Source organism: Staurois parvus, unplaced genomic scaffold, assembly GCF_062004578.1.
Source record: "Staurois parvus isolate SC_StPar_1 unplaced genomic scaffold, SC_StPar_1.0 ptg000300l, whole genome shotgun sequence".
In the NCBI taxonomy this organism is placed as follows: domain Eukaryota; kingdom Metazoa; phylum Chordata; class Amphibia; order Anura; family Ranidae; genus Staurois; species Staurois parvus.
This window is the reverse complement of record NW_028318096.1, coordinates 1,785,195-1,810,882: the sequence shown is the minus strand read 5'-3', so window position 1 is coordinate 1,810,882 and position 25,688 is coordinate 1,785,195. Positions and strand designations below refer to the sequence as shown.

Genomic DNA, 25,688 nt, shown 5'->3' with positions numbered 1-25,688 from the left:
GGAGCGTAGAGTGCGTGTAGGGTGGTTCTTGGATATTAGGTCGGTGATGTAGTTTGGGGCAGTATGATGGACAGCTTAGTACATCAGTGTTAGGATTTTGAATTTAATCCGTTGGGCAATCGGAAGCCAGTGGAGGGATTGGCAGAGGGGGGTGGCGGAAATGGAGCGGTTGGTAAGGTGGATGAGTCTAGCTGCCGTATTCAGGATCGACTGAAGTGGGGATAGCCTGTGGCGAGGCAGGCCAGTGAGGAGGGAGTTGCAGTAATCGAGTCGTAATACGATGAGGGAGTGGATGAGCTGCTTAGTGGTTTCTGGGGTTAGGAACGTGTGTATTTTGGTGATGTTGCAGAGGTGGAGTCTGCATGAGTTTGCTAGTGATTGGACTTGGGGCTGGAAGGATAAATTGGAGTCAAGAATGACACCAAGTACTCTGGCCTGCGGAGCGGGCCTGATGGTGGCATTGTTGGACGTGATGGAGAAGTCAGTGGGGGGGGGGGGGTGTGCGGGCTGGGGGGAAGACTAGGAGCTCGGTTTTGGAGAGGTTCAATTTAAGGAAGTGGAGCGACATCCAATCTGATATGTCGTTCAGTAGGCTTGTGACTGAGGGGGTGAGGCGAGGGGTCGAGAGATAGATTTGCGTGTCGTCAGCATAGAGGTGGTAGTTGAAGCTGTGGGAGTGTATGAGTTGGCCAAGGGAGGAGGTGTAGATGGAGAAGAGAAGGGGCCCAAGGACAGAGCCTTGAGGTACCCCAACAGAGAGGGGGAGTGAGGGGGAGGTAGTAGCGTTATAGGTAACGCTGAAGGAGCGTTGTGATAGGTAGGACGAGAGCCAGGAGAGAGCGGAATCTCTCAGGCCAAGGGAGTTTAGTTTTTTGAGAAGGAGGGGGTGGTCGACTGTGTTGAAAGCCGCAGAGAGGTCGAGGAGTATGAGCACTGAATAGTGGCCATTAGCTTTGGTGGTTAGCAGGTCGTTGGAGAGTTTGAGTAGTGCGGTTTCGGTGGAGTGTAGGGGACGGAAGCCGGACTGTAGGGGATCGTTGAGGTGGGAGCTTAGGCGATTGTAGACTAAGCGCTTGAGGAGTTTGGATGTGAATGGCAGCAGGGAGATGGGTCTAAGGTTGTTCGGGTCAGTGGGGTCCAGGGAGGGCTTTTTAAGTATGGGGGTGATGTGCACGTGCTTCAGAGGGGAGGGGAATGCGCCGGAAGAGAGGGAGAGATTAAAGATGTGGGTGAGGGAGCATAAGATGGAGGAGGAGGGAGGTCGTAGGAGTTGTGAGGGGACAGGGTCGAGGGGGCAAGTGGTGGGACGGGCTTCAGAGAAGACCTTGGTGAACTCCTCCATGGTAGTAAGGTCGAAGGAGTGGAGTGTTGAGGGGGCTTCAGTGTGAGGAATGTTAGGTGAGGTGGAAGTCTGACCAGTGGTGAGGCCGAGGGAGAGGGGTGATGAGGGGGTTGCTGTGTGAGAGGGGATGGGTGTGGAGGAATTTTGAGCAGCGGCGATGTCCTTGCAAATTGCGTCAATCTTGTTTTTGAAGTGATTGGCAATCTCAAGGGCGGTGAGTGAGGTACGAACGAGTGCATAGAAGAAGCAGTTAAACGCAGCAGTTGAACTAAAGCAGGAGAACCCAAGCAGCAGGAAGACACAACAACAGTTAGAAGCTCTACTGCATGCTGGAAGACTGCAAGCAAACACCCTGGGAATCCTCTTACATGCCTGAGACCCACTCTGTGTGCCTTTATATAATACGCCCCTCTTCTCATCATATTACTACCCTCTGTTCCCAAATCTCATTTCTCTACCCCTCTGCTCCACCCCACAACCTGTACATCTCCCCCTCACTGCTATCATCTCCCTACTACTGCTCTCTTCACCTCCCCAAAATGTCTCTTCCACTCCTCCTTCTCATTTTCCTCTCCTCCGTTCCCAAATTCCATTCACTATATCCCTCTGCCCCTCCCAAACATTTGTATATCGTGTCCTCACTGCTTCCCTCACCCCTCTATGGCACCCACCACCTCCTCCTATTACTCCGCTCTCCCACTGACCCCAACACCTCCACTAGGAGTTTCTCACGCTCCTGCACATCCCGCTCCCATGCCACCTTTCTCACCCTTCTCCTCCTCCTAGCCGCGGGGGACATCTCCCCAAATCCTGGCCCTCCACCTCCCTCACCCGCTCAACACCCTCCCACTTCCATGTCCTACTGCAACCCCCGCAACTTAGTATCTGTCTCCCTGCTCCCTAAAATCTCTCCCCCGTTTTCATGTGCACTCCTGAACGCCCGTTCGGTGTGCAACAAGCTTACCGCCATCCACGACCTCTTTGTTTCCCGCTCCCTCAACCTCCTGGCGATCACGGAAACCTGGATCCAGCCCACTGACTCTACCTCCCCTGCTGCACTCTCCTATGGAGGTCTCACCTGGACCCACTCACCCAGGCCTAACGGTCGTAAAGGTGGTGGGGTTGGTCTGCTCCTGTCACCGCAGAGCACCTTCCGAGTCCTCCCAAACCCCCCCTCCCTATCCTTCTCCTCCTTCGAGGCCCACTGCGTCCGACTATTCTCCCCAACCCCCCTGAAGATTGCTGTGATATACCGGCCTCCTGGATCCATACCCCGCTTCCTGGATGACTTCTCCTCCTGGCTACCCTTCTTCCTCTCCTCTGAGCTACCCACCATAATTCTTGGGGATTTTAACATCCCTGTCAACCTCGACAACCCGGACACAGCCCGTCTCCTCCACCTAACCTCCTCCTTTGCACTTGCACAGTGCATACAATCCACCACCCACTCCGACGGAAATATCCTTGATCTTGTCTTCTCCAACCGATGTGCTCCCCACAACCTCACTAACACCCCCTTCCCTCTCTCTGACCACAACCTGATCACCTTCTCTATCTCCTCGTCCTCCAACGCCTACCCCTCCAAATGTCACACTACTACCAGCCGTAACCTCCGCAACCTTAACCCTGCCTCCCTCCACTCTGCAGCTGATCAACTCCACGACCGCATCCTCCCCCTGTCCTGCCCCGACTTGGCTTTGACCGCCTACAACAATGCGCTCTCAACAGCCCTTGACTCACTTGCGCCTTTAACCACACGCAACACCAGACCCCGACCGCTCCAGCCCTGGCAGACTGATCACACCAAAACCCTCAAACGACAAAGTCGTGCCCTGGAGCGACTATGGCGCAAAACCAAATCCAAACAAGCCTTCACCCGCTACAAATCTGCCTTCCGCACCTACACCTCCTCCCTCCATGCTGCCAAACAGGCCTACTTCTTGACCCTCATCAAGGCCCTCTCCTCCAATCCTCGCCGACTCTTCTCTGCCTTCAACTCTCTACTCTCTCCACCCCCACCTCCACCCAGCACCTCACTCACTGCCCTTGAGATTGCCAATCACTTCAAAAACAAAATTGACACAATTCGCAAGGACATTGCCGCAACTCACACGCCCTCTCAACCTGTCCCCTCTCACACAGCTACCCCCTTATCCCCCCTCCCCCTCGACATAACCCGCAGGGACTTCGTCGCTGCTCAAACTCTCTCCAACCCCCTTCACCCTCACTCAGCTACCCCCTCATCACCCCTCTCCCACGGCCCCACCACTGCTCTGACCTCCTCTTCCACCCCACCCTACATTCCTCATACTGAAGCTCCCCCAACACTCCACACCTTTGACCTTACTACCATCGAGGAAGTCTCCAAGACCCTCTCTGATGCCCGCCTCACCACCTGCCCCCTCGACCCTATCCCCTCACAACTCCTACGACCTTCCTCCTCCTCCATCCTACGCTCCCTCACCCACATCTTCAATCTCTCCCTCTCCTCAGGCACTTTCCCCTCCCCTCTGAAACATGCACACATCACCCCCATACTTAAAAAGCCCTCCCTGGACCCCAATGACCCGAACAACCTCAGACCCATCTCCCTGCTCCCATTTACATCTAAACTCCTCGAGCGCCTAGTCTACACCCGCCTATGCTCTCACCTCAACGACAACAACCTCCTCGATCCCCTACAGTCCGGCTTCCGTCCCCTACACTCCACCGAAACTGCCTTACTCAAACTCTCCAACGACCTGCTAACCGCCAAAGCTAATGGACACTATTCAGTGCTCCTACTCCTTGACCTCTCTGCGGCCTTCGACACAGTCGACCACCCCCTCCTCCTCAAAAAACTACACTCCCTCGGCCTCAGAGATTCTGCTCTCTCCTGGATCTCATCCTACCTGTCACAACGCTCTTTCAGCGTTACCTATAATGCTACCACCTCCCCCTCACTCCCCCTCTCTGTTGGGGTCCCTCAAGGCTCTGTCCTCGGGCCCCTTCTCTTTTCCATCTATACCTCCTCCCTTGGCCAACTCATACACTCTCACGGCTTCAACTACCACCTCTATGCCGACGACACACAAATCTATCTCTCAACCCCCCACCTCACCCCCTTGGTCTCAGCCCGAATCACACACCTACTGAGCGACATATCAGACTGGATGTCGCTCCACTTCCTTAAATTGAACCTCTCCAAAACCGAGTTTCTTGTCTTCCCCCCAGCCCGGACACCACCCCCCATTGATTTCTCCGTCACATCCAACAACGCTACCATCAAACCCGCCCTGCAGGCCAGAGTACTGGGTGTCATTCTGGACTCCAACCTATCCTTCCAGCCCCAAGTCCAATCTTTAACAAACTCGTGCAGACTCCACCTCCGCAACATCGCCAAAATCCGCACGTTCCTAACCCCAGAAACCACTAAACAGCTCATCCACTCCCTCATCATATCACGACTCGACTACTGCAACTCCCTCCTCACTGGCCTGCCTCGCCGCTGGCTATCCCCTCTTCAGTCCATCCTGAACACGGCTGCCAGACTCATTCACCTTTCCAACCGCTCTGTCTCCGCCACCCCCCTCTGCCAATCCCTCCACTGGCTTCCGATTGCGCAACGGATCAAATTCAAAATCCTAACGCTGACGTACAAAGCTGTCCACCATACTGCCCCGAACTACATCACTGACCTAATATCCAAGTACCGCCCAGCACGCACACTCCGCTCCTCACAAGACCTCCTTCTCTCTAGTTCCCTGGTCTCCTCCTCCCATGCCCGCCTCCAGGACTTCTCCAGGGTGTCACCCATCCTCTGGAACTCCCTGCCCCAACCCATCAGATTATCACCTACTCTCCTCTCCTTTAGGCGCACCCTGAAAACCCATCTCTTCAGGGAAGCCTACCCCACCCCCTGCTAACTTGCCTCCCTCCTCCACTCTTCCTACCACTCCATCCCCCACAGCTATCTCCTCCTGTGCCACCACCCCCTCCCTCCTAGATTGTAAGCTCGAAAGAGCAGGGCCCTTGATCCCCTCATGTTTTGCATTGTATTGGTATTGTTCTGTCACATGTTCTGTCTCCCTTTGTAATGTACAGCGCTGAGCGAACTATTGGCGCTTTATAAATACTGTATAATAATAATAATAATAATACTGGGTGGAGGTGGGGGCAGAGAGAGTAGAGAGTTGAAGGTGGAGAAGAGCTGGAGAAGGATTGGAGGAGAGGGTCTTGATGAGGGTCAGGAAGTAGGCTTGTTTGGCAGCATGGAGAGAGGAGGTGTAGGTGTGGAAGGCAGATTTATAGCGGGTGAATGCTATTTGGGATCTGGTTTTGCGGCATAGTCGCTCCAGCGCACGGCTGTGTTGTTTGAGAATTTTGGTGTAATCAGTCTACCAGGGCTGGAGTGGTCAGGGTCTGATGTTTCGTGTGGTTAAAGGCACTAGCGAGTCAAGGGCGGTTGACAGCGAGTTGCTATAGGCGGTCATGGCCAGGTTGGGGCAGGACAGGGGCAGGATGCTGTCGTAGAGTTGATCAGCTGTAGAATGGAGGGGGGCAGGGTTCAGGTTGCGGAGGTTACGGCCGGTAGTAGTATGACATTTGGAGGGGTAGGCGTTAGAGGACGAGGAGACAGAGAAAGTAATAAGGTTGTGGTCAGAAAGAGGGAAGGGGGTGTTTGTGAGGTTGTGGGGAGCGCAGAGATGGGAGAAGTCAAGGTCCAGGATATTTCCATCGGAGTGGGTGGTGGATTGTATGCACTGTGCGAGTGCAAAGGAGGAGGTTAAGTGGAGGAGTTGGGATGTAGCCGGGTTGTTGATGTTGACAGGGATGTTGAAATCCCCAAGGATGATGGTGGGTAGCTCGGAGGAGAGAAAGAAGGGTAGCCAGGCGGAAAAGTCATCAAGGAAGAGGGATACAGGTCCAGGAGGCCAGTAGATTACAGCAATCCTTAGGGGGGTTGGGGAGAATAGTCGGATGCAGTGGGCCTCGAAGGAGGAGAAGGATAGAGAGGGGGGGTTTGGGAGGACTCGGAAGGTGCCCTGTGGTGATAGAAGCAGACCAACCCCACCACCTTTACAACCATTGGGTCTGGGTGAGTGGGTCCAGATGAGACCTCCATAGGAGAGTGCTGCAGGGGAGGTGGAGTCAGCGGTTTGGATCCAGCTTTCCGTGATTGCTAGGATGTTGAGGGAGCGGGAAACAAAGAGGTCGTGGATGGCGGTGAGCTTGTTGCACACCAATCGGTCGTTCAGGAGTGCACACGAAAACAGGGGGGTGGTTTTAGGGAGCAGGGGGACAGATACTAGGTTGAGGGGGTTGCTGCAGGATGTGGAAGTGGGAGGGTGCCGTGTGGGTGAGCGAGGTGGTGGAGGGCCAGGGTTCGGGGAGATGTCCCCCGCGGTTAGGAGGAGAAGAAGGGTGAGAAAGGTGGCATGGGAGTCGGATGTGCAGGAGCGTGTAAGTCTACCAGTGGAGGTGTTCGGGTCAGTGGGAGAGTGGAGTATTAGGAGGAGGTGGTGGGTGCCGTATAGGGGGAAGGAAGCAGTGAGGGCATAATATACAGTTGTTTGGGAGGAGCAGAGGGATATAGAGAAGAGATTTTGGGAACGGAGGAGAGGAATATGAGGAGGAGGAGTGGAAGAGGCATTTTGGGGAGGAACATGGGGTGGCGGATAGGTGTGGTGGGAGGCTTGCTGCAGATAGTCTAGTGTGCAATGGCTTATCTCGTCGCTGTGTCTTCCGGTAGCTAGAGATCAAGGGTATAGGGAGTGGGGATCGGGTGTGGAGAGATGGTTTCCAGGGGCACTTGATTGGAGATTGTCTAGCGTGCAGTGGGGTTTTTCGTGCTCTTGCGGAGACTTGCTTGGCAGGGTTCAGGGTCCAGGTGGAGGTTCCAGGTTGAAGGAGGAGGGTTGGCTTGAGGAGGAGAGGGATGGGTGGGAATTTCAGAGTAGATGTCCCTTAGAGCCGATGGGGAGAAGCCAATGCACCAGGCCACGGGTGACCCCTGGTGACAACGGCTGTGGGTGTCCACTGGAAAGACCACCGTGGTGAGGATGGATGGAAATGGGGGGATGAGGATGGACGGAGATGGGGATGTCTTGTCCGGATGCAGGGGTGGAATGTGGAGGTGGATGGAGATGGAGGTGGCTTACTGGATGCAGGGGACACTGTAGGGAGCCTCAGGAGTTCACTGCTGTCGGTGCCAGTGCTCTTTTGGATTTGCCCGGGTGATCTTGGTTTCATCAGACTACAGGACATGGTTACAGTAATCCATGTCCTTAGTCTGCTTGTCTTCAGCAAAGTTTTTGCAGGCTTTCTTGTGCATCATCTTTAGAAGAGGCTTCCTTCTGGGATGGCAGCCATGCAGACCAATTTGATGCAGTGTGCGGCGTATGGTCTGGCCACTGACAGGCTGACCCCCCACCCCTTCAACCTCTGCAGCAATGCTGGCAGCACTCATACATCTATTTCCCAAAGACAACCTCTGGATATGACCCTGAGCATGTGCACTCAACTTCTTTGGTCGACCATAGCGAAGCCTGTTCTGAGTGGAACCTGTCCTGTTAAACTGCTGTATGGTCTTGGCCACCATGCTGCAGCTCAGTTTCAGGGTCTTGGCAATCTTCTTACAGCCTAGGCCATCTTTATATACAGCAACAATTCTTTTTTTCAGATCCTCAGAGAGTTCTTTGCCAAGAGGTGCCATGTTGAACTTCCAATGACCAGTATGAGAGAGTGAGAGCGATAACACCAAATTTACCACACCTGCTCCCCATTCACACCTGACACCTTGTAACACTAAGGAGTCACATGACACCGGGGAGGGAAAATGGCTAATTGGGCCCAATCTGGACATTGTCACTTAGAAGTCTACTCAAAATGAAAGTAAAATATTGTAGCTTTAAACAAGTCATCAAGATCCATTATTAAGAATTTCAGTGTGTACTTCATTAAATACACTAACTGCTGTAAGATCAGTTTACATATGGTATCTACAGTATCTCATAGAAGTGAGTACACCCCTCACATTTTTGTAAATATTTTACTATATCTTTTCATGTGACAACATTGAAGAAATGACACTTTGCTACAATTTAGGTTTAGACATTAATGGCTGTGTGTTGAGTTATTTTGAGGGGACAACAAATTTACACTGTTATACAAGCTGTACACTCACTACTTTACATTGTAGCAAAGTGTCATTTCTTCAGTGTTGTCACATGAACAGATATAAACAATATTTACAAAAATGTGAGGGGTGTACTCACTTCTGTGAGATACTGTGTATATGTATATACACACATATCTATTTTTGTTCCTTTGCAACATCTATCTACACTTATGGAGACAAATGGACCTGTGTATTTTTCTATGGCTAAAAAATATATGATTGAAAATATATATGCATGTGTTTATTTAAAATCAATCAAATTAGTAACGATAATTAATGATAATTTAAATATAGTAGCTACAATAATGATTTATTATATATATATATATATATATATATATATATATATCATGATTCAAAACAAAAGAAAACACAACTTTTTTTTTTTCAAACATTCAATATATCGGGATTGGAACCCAAAAACCAATGATTATAAAAAAGGAAAATTAAAATTAAAAGTGTGAATCTCAGTATTATCTAACATCATCTAATTTCCTCCTCTTCTCCCTCATTTCTTTTTGGGTTTTGCCCTTTTTCTTCATACAGATATTATTAATTAGTACCATCATATGAATTATTTTTTTTATTATTATTATTATTATTATTATTATTATTTTTACTTTTATTTAAATTTTACTTTTCCTTTTTTAGTAATTTTTTTATTTTAGTATTACATTTTATAATTATATTTGATTGAATTGTCTCTTGTAATGCCAATGGTGGAATATCCAGCTGTATTTTCGTCAATCATTAGGCCTGCCTTCCCCTCTTTTTTTTTCTTCCCATCCCCTTAATCCTGTATTTATAGGAGGGTTGCTGTACTCTCGTAGGACTTGAAAAATCACATGCATGCGAAATGCGTTGTCCTAGCAACCCGAATTGTTTGCAGTCAAACCTCGCTCTCTGTGGCTACCTAACTTCAAAACCAGAATTAAGAACATTGAATGTGAATCATTAACCATTTTTTCATTCAGTAACAGCATATTTTCTTTTTCAGCTTTGCCATAAACCAAAATGTCAGTCATTTGCACTGTCCCCGGTGAACCACAGAGCAGTCACTTTCACCATGCTTTACATTGGTATGTAAACAGTATATACTTTTCCTTAGTTTTAATTGTAATGTATTATCTTAAAGTGATAATAAAGGCTCCCTTTTTTTCACCTAAAATACTTATGCATAAAAAAAAATGTAATAGAAAATGAAAATACAGTTAAAGCACCAATGTTGTAAAGGACTTACAGAGCTTAAAGTGGAACAAATTACAGAAAAAATTAAAATTTTTAACTTTTGAATTAATGTTTGTGCTCCTGGTTCCCAGCCTAGGCTAGGCTCTGTTCCCTTTTAGGATTGCTATGTCACAGCTATCACAGGAGGCAGTGTGCGGTGCATCTGCACATGCATGGCTGCTTTCTGCACATGTGCACAAACACTACAGTGCTCATCTAGCAGAAGCTGGCGGCACTTGTGTGCATGTGCAGGACCCCCCACTACATGTGTGCAGATGCGCTCCCAAATACCTGTAGGAGACTGTCAGCCTATCTGCACATGCACCTCTTTTTTAAGAGAGGGAGAACAATCTGTGCACTTTAAAGATTTCTCTTAACTTGTTTTGGTTGTGCCCATGTGCAGGGAGTCAGAGATGACACTGAGTCGGTGAAAGAGACAGCTCCCTCAAATATGGTGAAAAAGCATAACTCAAGTTCTAAAGAATCTTACTGCCTTTCTTTGTATTGACAAAAACACAGTGGCTAAATGGTTAGCACTTCCGCCTGGCAGTACTAGGGTCGTTGTTTCAAATCCACGGCACCACCTGCCTGGAGTTTGCATGTTCTCCCTGTGCCTGTGTGGGTTTCCTCTGGGTACTCCAGTTTCCTCCCACACTCCGAAGACATGCTGGTAGGTTAATTGGCTCCTGTCTAAATTGGCCCTAGTATGTGTATGAACGTAAGTTAGGGACCTTAGATTGTACACCCCTTGAGGGTTAGGGACCGATGTGAATGTACAATATATATGTAAAGCACTGCGTAAATTGACGGCGTTATATAAGTACCTGAAATAGATAAAAAGACAAAGCAGAAAACACTTCTTACAATATCTATAGCCAAAAGGTTTTTTTTTGTTTTAGGTAGAATGGTAACAATTTTGTTGTTATCTGTGTCCCTTTTAGGCTGCATTCACACATGGTTTTGAATTGAAATTGTAATTTCAAAACGCTCTGCTAAAATGACAAATTGCAGAATCACATGTGCAGGTGCCATTCATTTCAACTGAACATGAAAACATGACGTGGTTCTGCCGCGATTGTTGAGTGATAAATCACACTGCAATCGGGCAAACTGCATTGCATGAAGTGTGCCACCCAAAAAAAGTTCCTGTGATTCAAACAAAGTGAACTTCCCTATACAGATAGCAATGAAATTCCTACCACTCTATCTAAAACAAAACAGTCTGGTAGATACTAATAGATAGTATCTTATCGGAGCTGTTGATTGCATGGAACATCATCTGAGTCAACATTATTAACATATTACAGATCTTTATTTTTGTATAATGCCCAACTCCATTGAAAACTTTCTCCTAGTTTTGTATAGTGTAAGAAAACTTCCATCAACTTTGTATTGCTTTCTGTGTTTTCATTTGGGAGATTGTTTCTTATTTGGTATCTATTTGCAAAAGAGGAAATAAAGCACAATTTCTCCCACTTCCTGTTTATTTTTCACGTGTCAGACAGAACTGGAAGTAAGGGGAAATATTTTCAGTAGGAGAATGGACAACAATAAATTAAATGTTCTAATACAGCAAAAAAGGGTTTAGAACCTCTGTGAAAAATTCATCATTTAAAATCTGACAGAATTATATCTTCTCAACAGGGATAATAAGATTTTTGTAATCACTGAAAAAGCCTTGTTTTGGAGTCAATTGAGGAACGCAGGATTCAGAGATAATTGAATTGCATTGCCACTTACAGGAAGATTTGAACACTGGCCAACAAAATCCTGGTATAAATCATCCCAGTCTCAGCATACATCAGTTTTGTAACAAAGCTGTACAGATAGCAAGACCAGAAGCACAGAATGATGGGGTCCATGCAGGGGCGGACTGACCATTTGGAAACTCGGGCACTGCTCGAGGGCCCGGGGTCAGTAGGGGTCCCCATGAGATGTCCCTGGTACCTTTTTCATAGGCTTTTTTGAGTTTGGGCAAGGACACAGGGACCCCATGATCCCCTATTGCCCGGGGGCCCTATGAGTTGTCAGTCCGCCCCTGGGTCCATGAATGAAAAAATCCAGTTTTCATTCTCATTTCTTGAGGGACAAAGGATTCAGGGACATTTGGGATGTCCTAAAGCAGGCCCACTATAAATAACTGAAGACTGTGGGCTGCTACAGCTCAAAGAGCAACTTGATGAAATTTAACATGTAAAGCTGGCATCAGGTAAAGCCTAGGAAAATTTGCACATGAACAGAATACCAGGTGGTAGCCTTGTAAATCTGGGAAACAGTTGACTGCTGTTGAAAAGCAAAGAAGCATTCATAGATTTAGCAGAATCTGCTTTGACCATTGAATGATGATCTGCCTGAGCCACCAACAAATGTTGGAGGAAGAAGCTGGATCTTCATTTCATCAGAATGAAAACAAGCAAGTTAGTCTTTCTAAAGGAAGTTTTAGCTCTGAGGTAGACAGAAAAACAGCATGAACTAACAACATGAACTCCAAACAGTGAAGGTATATCTTCTTTTGATGTACTGGGGTTGGGCAGAAGAATGGAAGTACTATCTGAAATCACCTTGGGAAGGAAAGAGGTCCTAGGCCTCAACATTTCTTTGTTCCAATGTAAGACCAGAAAGAATTCTTTATAAGACAAGGTCACTAGTTCAGATATGCGCCTAAAGTATGTCAATAAGGAAAACCTTCTTATGAGTGGAAAGGGGATTCAAAGAGCAATTCAAATGGCTTTTTTTGAAGTGCCAAAAGCAACATATTTAAATCCTATTGAATGAAGGGGAGTAGTGGTGTACAGGAAGAGCCATGTGGGAGACAACCTGTACAAAAGTCTTAATAAAAGAATGGGAGACAAGCGGTTTCTGAGATTTGATATGTAATTGTACCAGATTTGTACTTAATCACAAGAAACACTGATTTGGAGAGACCCCTGTCCATTAAGACCTGGGTTTTAACAGCTATGCCATTAAAGCCAGAAATTGAGAAACAGGATGGTAAACTGGCGATTTGGATAGAAAATCCAGTGTCCACCAGAATACCACATCTGCGTAAAACAGTCCAGAGCCATTACTCTCACTTTAACGCACTCCATCTTGATCTTGCAGAGCAGACAAGAATTGAGCTTTAGAGGAGGAAAGGCATAAATCAGGTTGTCTCAGTAGCTCTGGTGAACACCGGCAGGGTTTCCTCTATGCCACAATGAATCACAAGTCACCTGGTCACCACCCCCTTCTTGCAGTTTGCACAGTGGGTCCACAATTATGTGGCCATAGGTGTCAGTATTTTTAGGCCATGTACCTTGCTGACATGTCTACCCAGAGAAAAGAAAAGTATGGCCAAAGATTTTTTTGGGTCACAGATAAACTTAATTTTGTTCTCCTGTGACTCAAAATCAGCTCCCGCTCCAGGCTCTGGAAGGTTCTCGACAATATTTTTGGGATCCACCCAGCTGCCTGAGTGACAGCTGGCTGCACCTTTCTGCATGTGGCTGTGCTGCCTCCAAAGAACACTGAAGACAAAGCAGAGCAGAGTGGAGAGCAGTGACTGACAGTCAAAGCTCTCCACTCTGAGCAAACTGAGAACTGTAATAAGCAGTAATGCAATTGCTCAGCTTTCAGTCTTAGACCTGATGTGGGACAGCTGCAACCAGCACAAGGCATCACATCTTCATCCCTGATAGTTTACAAGAATTACATCTGCAGAACACCCATTTGTTTCTGACAGTTGTCTCCAAATTGCTACATTAGCCTTTCCTCTTGCAGTCATCACCTCAACCTGGCTATGTCAGATTGTATTTTTTTCCTTCCTGGATTTGTTTGACTGGCTATAGGAAATGTTTGTTTGTAACACCAATTTCCCTTCAGAAATCTCAGCCAGAAATCTCTTACACATTTACTGCTAAACTTGATTCTAAAGTGAGTTTACATATCCAATTTCCGATAGCAACAGCCCATGGCTGATCTTTTCATCCAACTATTCCTATGTAAATGCAGCCCATGCCTTCTGTTTACATTGCTGAGTGTCAGGCAGTAGGTATGAACTTCAAAGCGTGGATTAATTGTTCTGAGAATGAGGAGTGGACTGTTTGCTCTGAGGATGAACCTGACCATGATTTTTCTTTGTATTCCAAGTAACTAGCAGAAGAAATTGACCCTGATCACTGGTCTGACTGTTCTAAGGAGGATAATGATGACAGTTGTAGGTTTCCCTGTACCAGGTATCCCCATCCTTGAAATCCCCCTCACTTGAGGATTCTGACTCTGATGTAATGCTCCCAGATCTCATCTCCACTAATATGACCACGCATCCATCACTTGTCATCCTAAGAATCTTGTATCTAAATCAAACTTCACCATCTTAATAAATAAAACTTTACAGAGAAGCAATTCTGGAAATAATGTGAAAAAGAAAGAATACTACCCTAACCACTCTATAATTCAGGTACAAGATCAACTGGCAATCAAACACATACCATAGATCAGGTTTAATATATATCACAAGGCTCAAGGCACAAGGCACAAGGCACAAGGCACAAGGCATAAGCAGTTATCACACACTGCCTACATTGGGGGTTACATTTTGCATGGGACATACTTTTTTTTTTCCATAAATTTCTAGGTCATATGTAGGCATGGGCTCCTTTACTCTACTGAGTATCTGTTTTGAACAACTAAATAATGAAAGAAGCAGCACATGGTTTTGTCCACTGGGTGTCATGTGTGTCTACAGATAAGGACAAAGCTGTGGATACTTTCAAACACATATTGTGTATATTTTGTTTTGTTAGTTAAGGTTTTTATGATGTGTTATATTGTATCTGGTGTTCAATTATGTAGGTTTATTGGATGTTTTCTGAAAAAGTTATACTTTCTACATTCCTAGTAACTATTGTTATTTAAAATGTTAACACATAATAGGACAAGAGCTGCTGCGTAATTGAATGGCAATAAGAGTTTCCTTATTAGCTATTCATTACTACTTAATAAGTCAGCAGTGAGCCACTTGAGTTTGGAATGTGCCTGTATGGCCATTTTCTTTTAAGTTGAATTGTATATCAGGCCAGTCAAGGCCGTGGAACTGTCGTGCTCATGCTAAAGAATGGATACTTTGCTGTATTCCCCATCAGCAGTCATGTTGTAGTCTGTATTTTCTCCTGGCACAATACACAGATATTGGGTAATACAAAATACCTTTTCCATATTCTACAAACATATACACCCTATCCCGCAGTCTCATACTGCTAATATAATGTCCATCATAAAGTCCCACATACAAAATTAAAAGTCCAAAAATTAAAATAATAGATATAAAAATAAAAAATATACAAATAATAGTCCTCGCTCTCCAATCTTCCAACTGTGAAAATGTCCAAATCTTCCCTTCAATCCAAAAGCACCTCAAAAAAAATATACTAGATATAGTGCATTATCTTTTTATAAAAATTATTATACGTGATATCATGCAACCACACTGGTGACATAAATAAACTAATAAATAAACATCACACATGTGAAGTGAAAATCAACACACCACTTAACTAGTGGTCCTGTGAAACAACCACTGCAATGCGTGAAAATCTACAAATACACAATTTGTGATCAGTGACAAAATTGTGCCAAAATAGGTGCCACTCTGCATATAGGATAATATACAATTACCCTCTTTTACTTTCAAAGCATACTGGGATTCCTTTATATCAAATACAGTTGCCTTCACGGGGAGTATGCTTTCCTTTATATGAGTAGATAATGGAATCCCTTCCTCATACAATGATGGGCATCGGGATCCCCGTTCCTCACAGGACAAATAGGAGCAGACTCAGTGGAATAGTATATAGTGGTATACAAAATTTATTTAACAGCTTACATAGTAAAAATACCGTCCATCCTCGCTGATATCCGTTCTGTGCTGAGACCTTCTCAAAATGGCCGCTCTGCTCCTTTCGGCCTAGCGTTTGACGTAATGTTCTGACGCGTTTCGTCACTTCCGACTTTTTCAAAAGGGATCCCAGAGCGAGGACTATTATTTGTATATTTTTTATTTTTATTTTTCTATCTATTATTTTAATTTTTGGACTTTTAATTTTGTATGTGGGACTTTATGATGGACATTATATTAGCAGTATGAGACTGCGGGATAGGGTGTATATGTTTGTAGAATATGGAAAAGGTATTTTGTATTTTGCACTTTCAAGGGTGAAAGTTTGACTTTTCATGTGGGAAATTATAGAGTTTTGATTGATATTGGGTAATAGTTCACAAGCTCCCTCATCTTCTCTTTAGTCCATGGTAAGCATACTGTAGAGTTTCAATCGCCTGTGACATTTAGTGTAGTCTAGAGGAGCTTAAAGAAACAGGTATGTACGATAGAGTAAATAATCTTTTAACTGGCAGTCCGTTATTCTGTGCCCACTGCAGCCAAGCTTCTTCAGATGATAGAGACTTGGGTAAAACTGTAATCTTCAATTTTAGATTCTCAGCGGGGCTTCCCAATGCAACCGTCACTGCAGTCTACTATGGAAGTAGAAGCAGGTGAATTATGTTGTACATCAAAGCAACAGGCTTTCCTTCTCCCCATAAAGACCTGCCTTGAAGTATTTTTTTGTGACGAGTGCTTCCAAGCAGGTGACCTTTACTAAACCCAAAACCAAAAATGATATATAACGCTGCTTCGCAATCCTTAAATACAGTGGCTGCAATCATTTTCTTTTTGATGCTCTTTTAACTTTTTATCTGGTCATTTGGCCAGTAACACACTTTCTTTCTTAGGGTGGATTCAGTCTATGGAGGAGCAATCAGATTTGGATGGACTTGACTAACAAATTAAAGACAAGCTCCTGCTAATACTTTTGAAGCAGTTACAGCAACAGTCTTTTTTTTTTTTTGGGATAAAAGTTTTACATAAAATAAACACTGACTATTGTAAGCACCCATCTAACTGCCACTTTTGCTGGATAGCTCAGTCTGGTAAACCCTAAGTTTAGTCACAAATGAAAATAATTAGATAAGGGGATTGAGCAAGATCCTGAATAATTGCATTAAGTTGTTGGTTTATGAATCAATGAAGTTCTTCAGAGATAATTAAAGTGTGTTGGTAGCACATCTAAAGCAATATCCTTCTCTTAAACTCTCATTCCTGAAGTGTCCAGTAGGAGGGGCAAACAATATATATATATATATACAATATATACACAAATTAATTGCCTCTTCCCCTGAGAGGGTAAGGTAGACAATTGATGCCATCTCCAGTATGATTTATTCTCATATACAATATATTCAGTGTTATATTAAAATGGCTGCAAGATTCTTTGAAGTTCTCACTGCCTACACCCCTTGCTGCTATAGTTGGCTATTTATTTTATTCAATAGGAACCTTCATTATTATGTTATTTGCTCTTTCGCCATTTCAAAAGGTAGCTGGGCAAAGTGCTTCAGTCTGAGCACCTCTTCATAACCATTACAGCTAAAGGAATTCCCTAGCTAGTTTAAACTAGGCGGGATGTTACTTATGGATCTTTTTATGCAAACTTTTTCTAACAAAAATAATAAACCATGGCCATTAATCATGATTTAAGCGGCTACAGTTGATTAAACAAATTCTATAATGCACTATATGTGTAATAGAACTGCATGATTGACCTTACTGGAAATTATAGATAGGCTAGAAATTTCCATGTGGTTGTGGGTTGAGTTTTAGCACTTTAGAGCTCACTGAGGGCAGAGATTGTCTACAATCTGTCATTACTTCTAACTACTTCACACTAATAACCATTTTCATTAATGGTGGAAACACTAGAGGTATAGCCCATTGTTTGATAGTTAAGAGACACAGTTGGAAGGAGAATATCATGGAATAGAGCACTGCAATTTTTTGCAGTCTATATGAGAAGCTCTGTCAAATTGTTATCACTGTAAAAAAGTTTTAATAATAAAGCATTTGAAAATTATTCTTCTTGGCATTTTTATATGCTGAAAGGATCTGAGGGTTTGATCCCACTGTACGCTTTGACCCTTACGGGTCGAAGCCTGGAGGTGAGAGGCTAATCTAGCCGTGTGTTGGAGTTTCTGCACCTGGAGTCACTTCCCTATATGGTCACGTGTGTTTGGAATTGCAGTAGTGGTGTCACCCACTTATCGGACATTTTTTACACATTATATTTATTTAGTTGTTCTTTAGTGTGGTATTTGCACTGTACTTGCACGTGTTACCACAGTTTTTCATCATTATAATTATTTATTTAAAATTATATTCATGTGTGGGTTTTATCAGTAAGAATTATTCACCATATTATCAATACACCGAGTTCATATACTATGTCTTGTTATGGTATATATGTATTATCTTTATTTTGATCACCATGACCACTTGATTATTATATTTATTGTTGATTCACGTGGCCTTTTGCAAATATTATATATTTTTTATTAAGGTTGTTATAGAGCGGCACTTTTTTCACTTTAGTGTTTTGGGGATTTATTGGTAGCGCCACATTCTTTTAGATTTTGCTTTTTATGGACCAAGTCACCTTGTTAACTCTGCACTTGTATTCTGAAGCCCACCTACCTAGAAGGTCTATTGGTCTCTATTGTAATTGTATTTAATTTATATGGGGGACAACATGGTAGGTGATTTAGAAGGTTATCCTGTGTCAGCAGGTGAACTGGGATCAGGCCCGGACTGGGACAAAAAATAATCCCAGGCATTTTGGAGTGAGCAGCCGCAAGCCTGGGGACCCTTTCCTCAGAGTCCAGTGGTGGAAGGCCAGGGCCTGGTCGCAAAAGCTACTAGTGTCAGTAGGTTTTTATTTTTTACAATTTTAATCTTTTTTTACATTTTGTTTGTAGGAGCCTGTTGGGGTGCTTTGGTGAGGGAGAGAGAGGGAGGGAGAGGGAGGGAGGGAGAGAGAGGGAGAGAAAACAAGATTGCTGGGGAGTGTGGGTGGGGCAGACACAGGAGAAGAGGGTAGGAAGAGGAGGTGTAGAACCAGCTTTTTTTATCCTCTCCCGTCTATGGTGGGAGAGGAATTGTTAGCACTGCAGACAGTCTAATCTGACAGAACCTGGAGATGGGGGAGGGGGGGCATACAGAAGCCCACAGCAGCAGGAAATGAATAGGAGGGGCAGCTGGGTGGCACATAGAGGAACTGAACCATGCATTTCTCTCCTGCCACTACTGAATGCCTGCAGGAGGGAGAGGAGGAGAAGCAGGCTGCCCCTCCTATCCAGGCGGCCTCAGCCCACAGGGCAAATGCCCAGTGTGCCCTATCGCCAGTCCAGGCCTGACTGGGATTACAAGAGTGGGGGCAGAACATGAAAATCCATCAGAGATTTTTATTCTTTTGGAGCTCTGATAGGTGGCCATGGGCATCCACTGGTGACTGTAGTAATGGCTTTGAGTTTAGTGACCTTCTATCTCTATCTTATTACACATCAATAAAAATATATGAATGAGTTATACACATTAAAATAAATGTTGTCATTGTGTTCCTGTAAATGTGACAATTGTCTTGTTTTTTCAGTTTCATTTATCATTTCTGTGACCCATTGCTGGACTTACCATTACTCCACAAATGACATGACCTATGATGATGCTCAGAAATTCTGTCAGAGTAGATATACTGATCTTGTGGCCATACAGAATAAAAAAGAGATTGAACACCTCCAAGAAAATATTCCAAGACATAAATATTACTATTGGATAGGAATAAGGAAGATCAATGGTTTATGGACTTGGGTGGGAACCAATAAGACACTTACAACAGAGGCAGAAAACTGGGGTGAGAATGAACCAAATAATAAAAAGAACAATGAAGATTGTATTGAGATATATATTGGAAGAGAAAAGGACTCAGGAAAGTGGAATGATGATTCCTGCAAAAAGAGGAAACGTGCACTGTGCTATACAGGTAAGAAATATTATCATTTTTTGCAAATTATCCTGTGATTCCAGCTCCAGAGACAACTCTCCAAACTGTTCCTGATTTCCTGATGTTTTTTCTCTGTCCTTAGGTATAAGTTACTGCACACCAATATTGTTGCTCTCCTTAATGAGCTTTTCAGGTTAACATGTCTACCCTGCTATAGCTAAAGCCCATACTTTTTTTGACAAAGCAGAGAATAGTTAGAACCCATGTCAGAGTTTTTTTTGCTGTATGTGCCCTTGCTACCATAAAAATAAATTGTGCTTTTTCTGTAGCTGGTAGTCACAGACAGCTCAGCTGTGCAAACAAATGGTAACATATGCTCTCTGACATTTGGACATTAAAGAAAAACTCATGGACATGCTATTGCAAGAAAGTCCACTTAAGAAAATACAACTGCAACTTCACAGAAACAACAATCTTCTCTGAAAATACTTTATGTGGTCCATGTGGTTTCTGCAATCATCAAGATGTGGAATAATTTTTAAAATCCAGACTTTTTGCCTGTCATTCCTCCTCTACAAAACTCTTCTGGTAGTCTGAGCCACAAAAAAAAAAAAAAGGAGCCCTTATTTTTGCAAAGCCATTGTTCTCTTTTAAGACACACAATCTCTGTTGAAGTGCTAGCCAACTACTCCAGGTGTAGTACCCCAGACCCCAGATGAATTCCTCTTCACCCAGCAGTCAGGTATCTTTCCCTTTCCTGAGCAGGGGATCTGGCTTCTGTTCCTTCAGCGAATGTGCACAGTAACTAGAAGGGGGCTAATCTGGTTTCCCACCAGAGTGCTCCTTCCCCTAGTCTAGGTGTAGGTGTACTCACTCAGATCCTCTCCTGCACAACTTGTGGAATGGCTGCTGCTGCTTCCTTCAGCTGGCAGCTCCTTCCTTGAAGTATTCCTGTGACTGGTCTCTGTGTGGGTGCTCCACCATAACTCCTGGCCCTGCCGACAACCAGGCTTTATCTGACAACTCTGGCAGTGATGATTTTTGACCTCCATTTAGTGCATCTGCTTCTAAAGGATGGTAAACCCTGTTTTTTTAGCATTATATTCTTATACGATCTGCTGGAATGGATTAATGCAGTACACCCTCTAATTGGACAAAGGAGTTGCAAGTTAAGTCCAGATCAGATATTTCATCCACAAGCGCAGCTCATTTCCACTACCTCATTCCTTTTGTAGTTATCTGACCTCTTCTTCATCTCTGTTACCCACAGCAACCACAACCGCAACACATTATACTTCACTTCCAACGATATATCTATACCCTACTCCTCTACCTCCTGTTACTGTTCCCACTAGTTGTACTATCCCTGTAGCCAACACCAGAAGTCTCTTTCTACAGCTCTGTTACCTTTGGCAACCCTTCAGACACCTTATCTAGCAACAACTATTGTGCACCCTCAGCTTCCTAAGGACAGCTCTCATACCAACAGAACAATCTGATCAGTTCCCCCCAAACTACAGAACAAAACCAATGTCCAAACCCAAAAAGAAGCAGAAGTCATTGACAGCCATATAAGAGTGACGGCAGAAAAAAAAAACCTTCTTGTCTGCCTTTCAGCCACAAACCAGCATGCTAGCCCTCTAACCCCAGCCTCTGGCAAACTTGTTTCTGTCCAGTCTGCCCTTGTTCCAGTCATCTCAGTCCATCCCGCCTCCTGTGACCCTTGGGTGAGGAAAATCCTGGGGGGCTGTGATTTTGAGCCCACTTGCAGCAAAGCAACTCGGGGTAGGACATAAGGTCCTCCAGCCCATCACTTTTGGAGAAGTATAGTCATTGCTTTCCACATCTTTGGGAGTCCATGTGAACTGCTAGGGGTGTTCGTTGTAAGCCTGCTTCTATGCCAGCATTCATGGTCCAGCCTATCTCCATGTCTGTTGCTCCATTCCAGCCTGTCTCCACGCCTGATGCTCTCATCCAGCATGTCCCTGTGCTTGCCACTCCAGTTCAGTCTGTCCCTGTGCCAGCTGAATCATTCCAGACTGTCTCTGTGTCAGCTGATTCATTCCAGACTGTCTCTGCGCCAGCTTCTCCAAACCAGTTTGTCTCTGTGCCAGCCAATCCAGTCCAGACTCTGTGCCAGCCTCTCCAGTCCAGCATGTCTCTGTGTCAACAGTCCTTGCCAAGATTTCTGTGACATTGGCTCCAGTCTTGTGTGACTCCACATAAGCAGTTCTAGTTCAGCCCACCACTGTGCAAGACTTCTGCCAATCTCTCCTTTGTCAGTTTCTGGCAAGGCTGCTACCATCTCCTGAACACCAGTCTTCCTCTGCTGCATTAGTACTTTCCCCATCTTCATAAGCAATGCCATCCAGACCTGTTTTTCTGGTAAGTGGGGCCCTCAACAATTTTTCCAAGCTGCTGACTCTAAGTCAGTGGCCTTACACAATAACATGGTTCCAAAGACTTTTCTGACCATCTTTTCTATGAAGACTGTGCCCCCTGATCGTACTCCAGAGGTCATTCCCCTTTTTGCATGCTTTAGAAGGCCTCTTCCCTGACATTGTCCTCCAGCCTGACTCTGTAGACTCTCCTACTGCTGTCCTGCATGACTCTGTAGACTCTCTGCCTGTGACCCAACCAGACTCTTTACACTTTCCAACTGCTGCCCAACCCGACTCTGCTGATCTCACATGTGCTGAAAAGCCTGATCTCGCTGATCTATCTGCTGCCCAACATGAACCTGCTGATTCTGCATCTGTCACCCAGCATGCCTCAACTAGCTCTCCATCTACTGCCCAGAATTACTCCACTATTTCACCATCTGCTGCCATGCTTGTCTCCACTAATGCTCCACCTCCTGCGTAGTTGGACTGTTGTGGTAAAGTTGAGCTTACAGGTCTATTACTGCAGGGTTTTCGTTTTTTTTGTCCCAAACTTGGTGTGAGTTGTCTGTTTGGCCAAAGATTCTTCCAGTAGCTGTCTTGTTCGATTCCCTTTTGTACTATTTTTCTTTCTGATGTTGCAATAATATCTGTGACCGAGCGTAGGCAGGACAGAACACACAGAGCAGATGATAAACACACAAAGCTTTATTGAAAGATGACAGTCACTCAATTGGGGTCTGAAGGCAGCGTCCCAGTACCCAGAGCTGGGGAAGAGCAGGGATGGGGGCCCAAAACAATTGTAATCCAGCCCCAGGAGGGCAAAGTTGGAGTCTCTGGTAAATTGAAATCCAGACAGGGAAGAGTAAGGGGGGAAAGTTCATGGACAGTCCAAAGGGGGAAAAACAGGGGTGCAGACACTCACAGTTCTGGCAGGGATGTCCTGGCTCACAGCGAATGACAGCAGGGGGGTAGACCCTTCTCAGCACACAGCAGAGGGTCCGCACTGCAGGTACTAGTCCTGATACTCCAGCACACAGCAACACAAGCAATCCTGGCCCCGCAGTATTTGGCAGTATAGCAGCAGGTACTCCTTCTGAGCCCTGAGTATTAGCAGAATGTTCAGCGGGTAATAGTCCTGGTGTCCCTGGGGTAACGCAGAGTACTCAGCGGGTAATAATCCTCTATCTCCCTGGTGTACTGCAGAGTGCTCAGCAGGTAATAATCCACTGTCTCCCTGGTGTATTGCAGAGTGCTCAGCTGGTAATACTCCGGTGATCCCTAGGGTCTTAGCAGAGTGGCTGCAGGGGTCTCGCCTCAGCGTAGACCTCCCAGCAGCTGGCAGTGAAACAGAACAACCAGGAGAGCCCTGCATCAGCCTTCTTAAGGCTTTGCAGGATGCTCCCGGTTGCCCTGGCAACGTCGGGCAGCGTGCCTCGAGGCATGCCCCCTTGAAACGGGCCACGCTCTCGAGAGTGGGTGCAGGTGCGGGCAGGGGTGCACGGGCCGTATGGCTTGAATCTCTCCTCAGGGGGTCATCTTCCGCCCGGCTGTGTCGGATAGGAGGAAGAGGACCACGGCAGGTGTGGGAAGTAACACTTCTCATCCTGTCATCCTGTGCGACTCAGCTTCAAAGGGCCGCGACAGGATGAGAAGGGGGGGTGAAGGGACACAGGACACAGGCACTAGGAGGGGGGTGGGGGGAAGCTTCCCTGGCAGGCATACCATGACAATATCCACATTGTTAAGTGCATCATAGCAACACATCTGCAATCCCTCTACTGCCACAGCTGCTAATAATGTTAGTCAGTCCCTTGTATTCATAACGTCAGGTGAGCCTAAAGGTAGAGGCAGAAGTTCTGCAGACATTGCTAGCAGGGGCATGCAGGTTTTGCATCTACAAATGAAAATGTGATTCATTCTTGTGAGGATCCCAGGAACAATTGGATGTTCAGACTTGATCACTGGCTGGAGCTTGCACATTATGCTTTCATCTTCATTTCAATTAACAGCTGCCTGTCCCCCTGAAAATGGGCTTACTAAAACAGTTTCTGCTTGATAAACACTTACATTATTAATGACGTCTACTACAGCTAAACACGTTCGGCAGGGACAGTGGAAGTGACTCCACCACATACACTGATACCGAAAGTGAGCTTTGCCACTAACTAGCGGGGGATTGGATGCTTATACTACATGCGATTTTGCCTGTTGGGCATCTTACTTTGTGAGTTTGTATTTTTAACTATTAATACATTTTATGAATGGCTTTTACTACACTGTGGAAGTTTCTCCCTCTCCCTGCCCTCTATATGTTACCACCATTGGGCATTATTGGAGTGTTTTGTGATAAGGCATATATGAAGATTTATGGGGACCTGGAGGCCGCTTGTACAATGAGCTCTTTATGATTATACCTTACAATGGGGTCATATATGTTTGGTAAGGTACTTCTATATGCACTGAGGTGATTCTGGAAGAGCTTCCTTTCTTCCTCAACTGGTGGATGGACATGGGCTCGGGCCTTTTCTGCCCTGTTGCTGCAGTGATATTATATACTGCTATTTGAATGTTTTGTAGCATATCTGCACTTGAATTATTGAAAGGATGGACACTTTGAACTAATAATATTGTCACTATTTGCGCTGGGGGCATTTTGTAATCCACCTTTTTTCACAGACACCTGTTATATTTATTTATTGTGTTTTTGATATTTATTTGATATGTAATTTTGGTTCCAATATGTACTTATTGTGATTTTCATAATCTGGTGCTGCACTTTCTGTACACATTACTTTTGGCTTTAGTATCGCAATCCTTAGTGCTGGCAGCTTATTTTCTATTGCATCTAAAGCACAGAGTTTCTCTCCTATATAATGCTTACATAGAGTGCATGCAGTCAGTACAATATTACTGACAATTGTCTCTGAATAATAATCACATTTTTATTTCATGGTAAAACCTGCTTGACCTAAATCTGCTTGTATACTGTACATCAACTGAACAATATTTCTGGGTATTGTTTTTATTTGTTGATAAAACCTGTCCAGTAATGCACTCTTACTTTGTAGCCTAATAAGATGCTTACATGGTGTTCATCAAGTCTGTACAATATTTCTGGCTGTTTTCTCTGAAATAATACAGTCAAAATCTTATTTCATAATAAACGTTACATGATCTCTTCCTCTTATATTTGCACTGCTGGAGCCCTTCTAACTAGCTTAGGGTCACTCTCTCCCCATTTTGGAAGTACTCTGCTTCCCTAGACCTCAGAAGTCAAGTTATTTAACCCCTTCACGCCTAAGGGTAAAACAAATCTAAATGCCTAAGCACAATTCTGCAACGTTGACGTGTTAGTAAAACCGTACATATCGTCACAACTACTTTGTACATCCAGGTGGATTATACCTTGTTTTTTTCAGGACAAATTGGGCTTTCATTTGGTGGTAAATGGTCATGGATAGCTCCTAATTTTTTTTTATTATTAAAGGAAAACTGGGCCAAAATAGTAAAAAAAAATCATTTTTTTAAATTTAACTGTGTGTTTCTTGTTACGACCATAACCTACCACCAAAGAACAACTCAAAATACATTCTCCAGTTCTTGACGATCGCAGCGATACCATATATGTGTATGTTATTTGTTGTTTGTACCCGTAGTACAGTCCAGAAACAACAGTGCGCATTTTGTTTTTGTCTTTTTTTTTTAATATAAAA

At 44.8% G+C, this 25,688-nt stretch overlaps 1 protein-coding gene across 1 annotated transcript in view; it reads left to right on the top strand.

The window, feature by feature from the left end:
* LOC149457861 (L-selectin-like) overlaps nucleotides 1-25,688 on the top strand; it is a 110,211-nt gene that overhangs the window by 12,760 nt on the left and 71,763 nt on the right. Inside the window, exons 2-3 of the mRNA XM_089683080.1 lie at nucleotides 9,499-9,580; nucleotides 19,244-19,630. Of these exons, the coding sequence (XP_089539206.1) occupies nucleotides 9,499-9,580; nucleotides 19,244-19,630 (469 nt within the window). The remainder of the gene's footprint in view (nucleotides 1-9,498; nucleotides 9,581-19,243; nucleotides 19,631-25,688) is intronic.